The sequence below is a fragment of the Galeopterus variegatus genome, unplaced genomic scaffold, assembly GCF_000696425.1.
Source record: "Galeopterus variegatus unplaced genomic scaffold, G_variegatus-3.0.2 Scaffold9981, whole genome shotgun sequence".
Classification (NCBI taxonomy): Eukaryota; Metazoa; Chordata; class Mammalia; order Dermoptera; family Cynocephalidae; genus Galeopterus; species Galeopterus variegatus.
Window position 1 is genome coordinate 87,389 of NW_007736092.1, and position 9,672 is coordinate 97,060.

At 35.3% G+C, this 9,672-nt stretch overlaps 1 protein-coding gene across 1 annotated transcript; it reads left to right on the forward strand.

The window, feature by feature from the left end:
- The first annotated feature begins 7,205 nt into the window (after nt 1-7,205).
- LOC103609712 (mitogen-activated protein kinase 8-like) lies at nt 7,206-9,414 on the forward strand. Its single transcript, XM_008594006.1, has 3 exons — nt 7,206-7,258; nt 8,074-8,212; nt 8,927-9,414. The coding sequence occupies exons 2-3, from the start codon at nt 8,084-8,086 to the stop codon at nt 9,110-9,112; spliced, it is 315 nt and encodes a 104-aa protein (XP_008592228.1). The 5' UTR covers nt 7,206-7,258; nt 8,074-8,083; the 3' UTR covers nt 9,113-9,414.
- The last annotated feature ends 258 nt before the right edge of the window (nt 9,415-9,672 follow it).

Genomic DNA, 9,672 nt, shown 5'->3' on the forward strand with positions numbered 1-9,672 from the left:
AAGATAGGACAGAATCCATGGGAAAGTAGAAGTGACACAAAACCATGTAGAGCGTGGGTTCCTGGGAGACATATGCTGTGCCTGAGGATCACAGCTGCTGATTTCATGTGGTCAGAGATGTTGTCAGTCCGAACCACTCTTGAGATCAAAAGGATGCCCAGGTGCCTGGGTGCCCATTCTCATCTGCAAACCTGAGGAAATAGGTGAAAGCAAACTCTCTGGACTAACCCTGTTTGCCTTATTCACATATGCATGCCATTTCTGAGCTTGGGTGAGAGGACTGAATATAAGTATTTCTGAATCTTCAGTGCCACTTGCAGATCATGGATATGAAAAAGCGCCAAAGAACGTGGCTGTGTGATATGTGTGTGTGTGTGTGTGTGTGATATGTGTGTGTGTGATATGTGTGTGTGTGATATGTGTGTGTGTGTGTGTGTGTGTAATTTTTCGATATGTGTGTGTGTGTGATATGTGTGTGTGTGATATGTGTGTGTGTGTGTGTGTGTGTAATTTTTCCCAGCTAAGCCCATCACTTAGGAGAGAGATTGAAGTAGTGATCTAAGGCTGAGGTCATAGGTGACTCAATATAGGTATGTGAATAGTAGTTATAACAATGATATCAGCAAAAAATAACACAGATGTTAGATCCAGATGCATGGCTTATTAAAGTAAATTCCTGTAACCCAAATAAAACAAATATACTAGAGTTTCATGATGAGACAATTGGAAATTAAACAGGCATAGTAAGCTCCCGTAGGCTTTCTGCAATCTGACAATATTGCAGTCAGGAATGACATAATACCATCACTATCACTCTATTTTAAGTCTCCTGTGAGAACTAAATAGAATTGAGAAGCTGCATTCACTTAATGTAATCCATTGAACATCCCCTAGTAAAATGTTTCCCAGATGTTTCCTAATAGATGTGATTGAGACTATATTCTTATAAAAGAAGATGATAACTTATGTAAGATTTGTGTGTCACTGTGCCCATTTTTGTCAACCTTCCCTTTTTATCAACTCAGCCCTTTTGTGGGACTACCCTACTCAAGTGCTTTCTGGAATTAGGAAAGTCACCCTGTTCTAGAAGCACAGCTCAATCTCCATTAAAATAAAATGCCTTGCCTATAATTCTCTTTTCTTTTTTTACAATGTGCTTGTGTTGATTTAATGTGGTGTAGTGTTGATATCTGTTTCACCAAAGAAAATATCTTATGCTAATTGGTCTACATTACCTGAGAGCAAATTTCCATTTATAACCCATAGGAAGGCTATTAGAAGTCATTTTCTTTTCTAAAGGTTGGTATATAGTATCTCATCTTTCCTCCTGGATTCCACACACAATCATGTATCAAAATAATTTTGGATAATTTCACTACTTTCTAACCTTCTCATGCTAATAAAGATAAATATGAGAATGAGTTGGTTACTGGTTTATGTATGATATGTTTTTAATAGACTTTTTTTAGAGCAGTTTTAGGTTTACAGAAAAATTACACAAAAAACTATAGAGTTCCCATATTACACACCTCCCCAGCACACAATTCCCCGTTATTACCATCTTGCATTAGTGAAGTATGTTAGTTATAACTGATGAACCAATAATAGTTTACATTACAGTTCAGTCTTTGTGTTGTACAGGTCTGTGGGTTTTGACAAACGTGTAATGTCATGTGTCTGTCATTACCGTAATATACAGAATAGTCTCAATGCCCCCAAAATGCTGTATGCTCCACCTAGTCATCTCTTTTCCTGTCCCTAAAACCCTGTCAACTACGGATCTTCTTACTGTCTTCACAGTTTTGCCTTTTTCAGAATGTCACATAGTCAGAATCATACAATATGTAGCCTTTTCAAACTGGCTTTTTTCATTTAACAATGTGCATTTTGATCTCCTCCGTGTGTTTTTGTTTTGTTTTGTTTTTGTGGCTTGGCAGCTAATTTCTTTTTATCACCAAATAATACATCATTGTATTGATGTAGCACAATTTGTTTATTCATTCATCTATTGAAAAGCATCAATAGTTTTTAAAATTATGGAAAAACTGCTATAAACATCCATGTGATGGCTTTTGTGTGGACATAAGTTTTCACCTCATTTTGTCAAATAATTAGAAGAATGATTCCTGGATCATATGGGAATACCATGTTTAGTTCTCTAAGAAACTGCCAAACTGTTTTCCAAATTGGCCGTACCATTTTGCATTCCTATCAACAATGATTGAGAGTTCCTGCAGCTCCGTGTTCTTTCAGCATTTGGTGATGTCAGTGTTTTGGATTTTAGCCATTCTAATAGGTGTGTGGTGACATGAGTTATATTTTGCCTTTTTGTTATATTTGGAAATTCCTTTATTTTAAAATAGTACCCTCATCTTAATTATTGTGTAACTCTTATACACAACATTTATATGATTTCTATTTATGACTCAATTAGCTATAGATCTTACGTATATACTTCATTACTTTGGTGGTCAAAGCCATATGTTAACACTTTCTATTTCCCATATTCTAATTTATGACATATAAATTTACCCTTTCTATTACTGAGTCGACAAAGGTCTTTTAACATGAACTTTATCTTATTAAAGTAAGTTTTTCTCTTACGTTTCCCATCAACTGAGTTTCCTTTTTTGATGTATGAAACAAACAAGTACCCCTTGCCATCTAAATTCCTATTATCCTGAAGGGGGATATTAGTTTCCAAAAAAGAATCATACATTTTTAATTGTAGTGCAATGCATTATCCTATTTTACCTTCACATTAGATATTGACATCCTTACGCTAATTAGGCCAGCATTAGATAGTTTATTTGTGATGAAACTTGAACTAGAACATGGTCCTTCTGACTCTTACAATGTTCACTTCCCCTTGGATAACCAATAACATGGAGATTTTAGAGGTGATCCCTTATATCCCCCAGAATTTACTGAAAAATAAAATTAAAAAAGAAAGTAAGGGACATAAAGAGCAAGCCAACATATATATGAATTTATTGAAATTTTTCAAGGACCTATTGTTATCTATTGCATTCTGTCCCCCCAAAGTATATACTGAAGTCCTAATTACCAGAACCTCAGAATGTGACTTTATTTGTAAATAGAGTTTTTGCAGATGTAATCAAGTTAAGATGAGATAATTAGCATGGGCCATAATCCATCTGATTAGTGTGCTTATAGGAAAGACAGAGATAGAGAGAAATCCATGTGACTGATGACAGAGGTAGAGATTGGAATGCCTCTGTCAGCTTCAAGTCAAGACGACTACCCCCAGAAACTAGGAAGAGGCAAGGAAAAATTCCACTCAGAGTCTAAGGGACCTTCAGCCCATTGACACCTTGATTTCAGACTTGTAGCCTACAGAACTATGAGAGAAAAAAATTTGGTTTAGAGAGAAATCCATGTGACTGATGACAGAGGTAGAGATTGGAATGCCTCTGTCAGCTTCAAGTCAAGGAACACCAAGGTTTGACGACTACCCCCAGAAACTAGGAAGAGGCAAGGAAAAATTCCACTCAGAGTCTAAGGGACCTTCATCCCATTGACACCTTGATTTCAGACTTGTAGCCTACAGAACTATGAGAGAAAAAAATTTGGTTGTTTTAAGCCACCCAGTTGGTGGCACTTGGTTACTTAAGCCTTAAGGAATTAATACACCATTCTAGGGCAAATAAGAATGTCAGTGAAGCTATATATTCTCCTATGACTGCATACTTCAGGACCAGTATATTTTTCGTTATGGTCAAGTGCATGATGATCTTTTATTTATTATTCATTTTCACCTAGAGATGTTTTCTCCTAGGCTATTGTCAACCCCAATACGACTATTATAGTTGCTACTGGGGGACAAGGGAGGGAAAAGATGTATTTGTTAGCCATGATATGGAGAATTGGGAAAAATTGCCTAAATACCCTCTTAAATCCAAACGAAACAAAACAGAAAAAGAGAAACAAACAGGAATACAATGACAGCTCCCCAAATATGAAAAAAGCATAATTTAATGTTTTTTGTGTGTTTGGCTTTGTCATGATATATAATGTCATTCAAACCTACTCCTCCCTCTTCTGGAAGGCAGTTTACTGAAGATAATCTATATTAAAATCAATACTTATAATTTGTTCTGATTTTAGGGACATTATTTCCCATGCCTGAAAGATTTTCCCTTTGGTTACTAGAAAACCAGAGCTCCTATGTCATTGATATAAACCATTGTTTTCCTTCTGGCTTGTCAAAATTTGCCATTCTTCGCAATTGGCTAAATATGCACATTTTTATCACCTCATCTGATGGCAGCTGCTAAGGTGCCACTTACATGTTCCAAGTCTTACTGGTCTCAAAATCAACGTTAAAATAATTTATGGCAAACTGACAAAGTCAGGGTTTTATGCTGGTGGGGCTCTGCCTTTCTAAACTTTAATTAAACACCTCCATGTTCCAAGTCTTACTGGTCTCAAAATCAACATTAAAATAATTTATGGCAAAGTGACAAAGTCAGGGTTTTATGCTGGTGGGGCTCTGCCTTTCTAAACTTTAATTAAACACCTCCAATTCATTAAAAAGAACTAAAGAGTTAAATATATATTGGAATGATAGAGTGGCTATTTGATCTCATAGATTCATTAGAACCTATTTAGGATTTGGATAACAAAGACAACAAAGATAAATTTATTGATAGAAAGTTAATAATCAATGATACTCAAAGATATAAACTGTGATTTACAAGAGATTTGTCAGCCATTCCTTGACCTCTGGATACATTCCAATGAATATTTAATAGCATAAAATTTCAGCTTTTACTTTCACGTGTCTTGAAAGTTTTTGATAAGAAGATTATCAAATTTTACACCTACAAAACAATTTTTCCTTATAGAATAAATAATGTAATCCCACATACAACTAGTACTGTAAGAAATCTAATTCGGAAACCATTCAGTGACTGGTAAATTCAATGCAAAGAGCATTCTTTGAGGGTCTATGCAGTACCAGGCATCACTTTACTCTAACAAGGGAAAAACAAACCTTAGCTATTGAACATACTGTACTCAGAAGGTACTGAAATATTAGCCTCGTGGGAATGAAAGGGAGTTTATCTTAAACTTTAGCCAAAGCAAAGGTGATTTACTCAATCAGGGCCAGATAATAGAGGACTTGACATGCCACGCTGAAATGTTTTGAGCTTCATCCTCTGAGCAATAAAGTTTGCTGTGCTGACCATGTTCTATGAAATTAATCTGAAGATGGAATGCAAAATTTATTAGACACAAGAGAGCCTGTAGGAAAGAAGATCAGAAATGAGGTGAAGAGGATTTAAAATCCAGAATAATGGAAGGAGAAACTGAAATAAAGGAGTTAATGAATCCTGAGTCAATAGGATTTTGTAGGAGGATGAATGTAGGAAGCAAGGTGATGATAAAACAACACACATGTGTTGCAAAGAATAAAGAATTTTTTTAAAAATTAAGCACTTAGTACTAGTATATACCACTAATTTTCATTAGCTGATTCATTTCTTATTTTAATTAAACCTCATAATAAACTTATAAACTTACAAGGTAGTTTTTATTATTCACATTTTCTTCGTTATGTATCTGAACCCCAGAAAGTTAAAAGTAAGAAATTATTAGGAAGGAAATTTGAATCCAGACATTTTCACTTTAAACTCAGTAAGTTTTCCTCACTGTAATGTAGCTATTTTTATATTATAATGAAATAAATGATCAAACCAGTCATAGTATTTCTAAATTTGGTAGGCAGTATATATTTTAAGAATAAAAATACATACCCTTGCTTTTTTTCTTTTTTGCATTTGAGTATATAGATCTGTAAATGTACAATTAATATATCTAATACTTTTACCTATTTTGTTAGTTGAATATATTTTTACCCATTTGACAAGTAAATATATAATTTAAGAACATAAACCCTTTGAACATCTAATTTATTGCAAATATTTCCTGCTTTAATTTACTTTTATTTTATATTATTTGGGAAGATTATGAATATGAAGTTTTCTTTCTTTCAAAATATTGACTTTTTTGGTGAATTCTTACTATTTTATGTCTGTTTTCAAAGAAATAGCATAGTGCAGTTTTACATAATCTTAGCAGTTCATGAGTACCTTATAAAATGAAATATGTTGCTTGTATACACAAAATATTTTAAGATAGCTTTCCCATTTTGGTATCCCCTTCTCATTGTGGATCTTCTTTTCTCCCAGGCTGCAACCCAAATCTACATTTCCCAGAGTCCCTTGCAACTAGTTTGTATAAGCAACTTAAGTCAACATACCTTCTCAGAATTAAGAAGAATGGTATGAAGACTGAGTGAGGCTTAATGGCCTTTCTGACAAGTACAGTTGTGTAGTCATTTGATTTTCTTTGCAGCAGCTTGGCAAAGATTCTGGTGTCTGTGGATGTGGGGGTGTGAAGAGGGATTTCTCCTGGAACAATCCTATGGGATGATTGGACATTCTTACTGGCTTAAACTCTTCTGATTGATTACATGGCTCCCTATACATTCAATAATTACATTACCTAATGTATACCTTGAACTAAATCTATTTCTGCTTTAATTATCCAAAATTAAATCTATGTGCAAATAAATCCCAAACGATACAAAAATTCTCATATTTATTTTCTTCTCAGAAAATATGCAAATACGTATCTTGCAAGACTACTGATTTTTTCCTAATATTCATTCTTCTTGGTTTCTTAAGTAGTTGAAGCTTCCATTTCTAACCAGATAAAGATATTTCTAGAATAAAATACTATGAAATTAAAAGAAAAAAAAAACTAAAGTAACAATGCAAAAAACTCTTGAATAGAGTACCTTTGTACATTTGGGGGAAAAATATCACCTTGCTAAGTCCTGTTGAGCAGTTTACTGCTGTCTCTTCTCACATGGCTTTTCCTCCTTTTTTGTTTAATCACACTTAAAGGCATATCTTCTCTGACTCTCCTTCTGCCTAACAATTTGAGCTTTTAAAACTGCATTGTTAACCTGAAGACAGATCATATGTCCTTTCTGAATACACCTTTCTATGTTCTGTGAGACCGTTCTACAAAATTTTCCAGACTTTATTTCCGTCACAGCACTAGTGAGTGATTTTGAGCTGCAATCCACACATGTTTAAACATACTTTTTACATAATTCGTTCTCTTTTTCCCCCTCTTCTGTTTCTTCTACTCTCTCTCTTTTTCAGATTATTAGTTTATTAAATGTCTTCACACCCCAGAAAACACTGGAGGAGTTCCAAGATGTGTAAGTAACAAAACTTGTGAAGAAAGGGAGAGCACAGCATTCCAGTAACTCAGGGGAAAATTCCCCCCAAATAGATGAAATCTCTTGTAGAGACCAAAGGGAGGTAAGAGCTGGGATCACATGGAAGGGATCCATTGATAGGTAGAGAAGATTCTGTCTGTGGTGTTACTTCCAAGAAGGCACTTTTGCTTCTTTCTGGCCTTATGGTTCTATGTGCTTCAGTGTTCCATGCTCTTGGTTCAATCAGGAAGGCTTGTTTATTTATCTATTTATTGTTAATTGATTCCATGAGCTGTCTAGAATGAGTCAACTTACTTTGAGAAATATTCATAAAAGAGACACTGTAAAATTATCTTTATTCTTTATTTCTCTTTTTGTGGTGCCTTTGATTTTGTGCAAAAAGAGTTTATCTGTAAATATAGTGACAAAAAGCAGGGGAGAGGAAGTGCTCCCCAGCACATTGTCTTATTTAACTCAGAATTACATTTAATGGAAGGAGCTTTTCTGAATTTTTTTCTTATTTGAAATCATAACACATGGGAAAGAGTTGAGGGAGTGCTAGGAAAAGTGAGAGCAAGACAAAGGCAGAAATATATGGGCATGAACAACCTCCTAACAAATGCTACTTCTGTTAGCAGCTTTGTGGTAGAGTCACTATAGCTAACACACGTGCAAAACTGTACCTGGAAGTTTGATTCAGTCAAGGGCAGAGCTGAGAAGTTCAGAAGACTTACAGATTTAGGAGAGAATTGACTTGATCAAAAGACTTCATAGGTCTTGTGGTCTGGAACTAACATTGTGGGTTTACTTTCTAGTTATTTAGTAATGGAGCTGATGGATGCCAACTTGTGCCAGGTGATTCAGATGGAATTAGACCATGAGCGAATGTCTTACCTGCTATACCAAATGTTGTGTGGTATCAAGCACCTCCACTCTGCTGGAATTATTCACAGGGTAAGAATACCTACTTGAGAATTATAGTGAAGATGCTCTCAGAGATGAGAAAGAGCAACTGTAGATTATTTTCTTTATGTAGGGCAGCTTTGCCAAACATAATGTGCTTCCTCATTTCTTTGATAACAAAAATAGAAGATAGTTCACTAAAGTGTAGAAGGAAATTCTAGCTATACAGTAGTTGATTTTATTTAAAGTTATGTTTCAGCTCATTGAAAGTCAGCTTCTGAGAAGCCTCGTGCTGTCTAGCTCCTTGACTGGCAGAGGTCATATGTGCAGCTTAAATAAGACAGTTCATTTCCATAGTTCCTTTCTGGCAGCATAAAGACAGCTAATCTGCTCTTCTGTCAGGCTTAGAAATGAAATGTAAGCTAAAAATGCTTATGTTGTCCTAAGAAGAAACCTAACAGATGACAATTAATGATAGGTTGTTTTTTCTAAAACCTCTTCCTGAGATAAGTCTAAGTTGTAAAAATGATAATATGACTGTCTTCTGGGGAAAAAAACCCAAACAATCCTCTCTGGGGATATTTGAAAAAAAATAAAAAACTAATTGCAAACATCTTTGTGGCAGTAATCATATGCCTTACATAGGCTCTGCAGGCAAGAGACCCATCAGTGGTATTACAAGACTGACATATTGATTGAAGGGATGGAAATCACAGGTTCCATTTGACGCTGGCTTTTAATTTCTTCCCTTGCTCTTATTGTCAGGATTTAAAACCAAGTAACATTGTAGTCAAGTCTGACTGCACATTGAAAATCCTCGACTTTGGACTGGCCAGGACAGCAGGCACAAGCTTCATGATGACCCCGTATGTGGTGACACGTTATTACAGAGCCCCTGAGGTCATCCTGGGAATGGGCTACAAGGAGAACGGTAGGGATACTTCTGAGTAGCAGCATCAAAAACCATGAAGAAAATGGGTCCATGTTTTAGATAGCCAAGAGGAGTGGTCTCTTTTATAGATTTATAGATAGATAGATAGATAGATAGATAGATAGATAGATAGATAGATAGACAGACAGACAGATAGATCTGCCAGCTTTTATATTCAGAGTTTTTCCTACTTACATACTGCCGGGAAGGAGGGTGATCACTCATTAGAAATGTGAAGGATGTTTCTGAGAAGTAAGCTTTGCTGGAAGAGCACTGAAGTGTTATAACTATAAAGAATTGTAAATGGAGTGTGAGTAAACAGTCAAGTGGATACCGATTAGCACACGTGCTGTAGATATTGAGAAAAAATTGCTATTTGGGTTGCAGCTCAGCTCAGAGTGAATGTGAAAACAGGAAGAAATCTATCGTGTTTAACTATTTGGCTTTTATGTCATATGAGGACACTCAAAAAGTTCATGGAAGGATATGCATTATCTTTTAATTCTATTTTTCCGCAAACTTTTTGAAGTACCCTTGTATCTTAGATTGATGGCTTTAGTCCTGGGGAAACACAAAGAAA

What these genes read in the sequence shown, in the direction of transcription:
- LOC103609712 (XM_008594006.1), top strand. Translation starts at nt 8,084, where the DNA reads ATGGAGCTGATGGATGCCAACTTGTGCCAGGTGATTCAGATGGAATTA. An exon ending in CTGCTGGAATTATTCACAGG is followed by an intron (nt 8,213 to 8,926) that starts GTAAGAATACCT and finishes TCTTATTGTCAG; the next exon opens with GATTTAAAACCAAGTAACAT.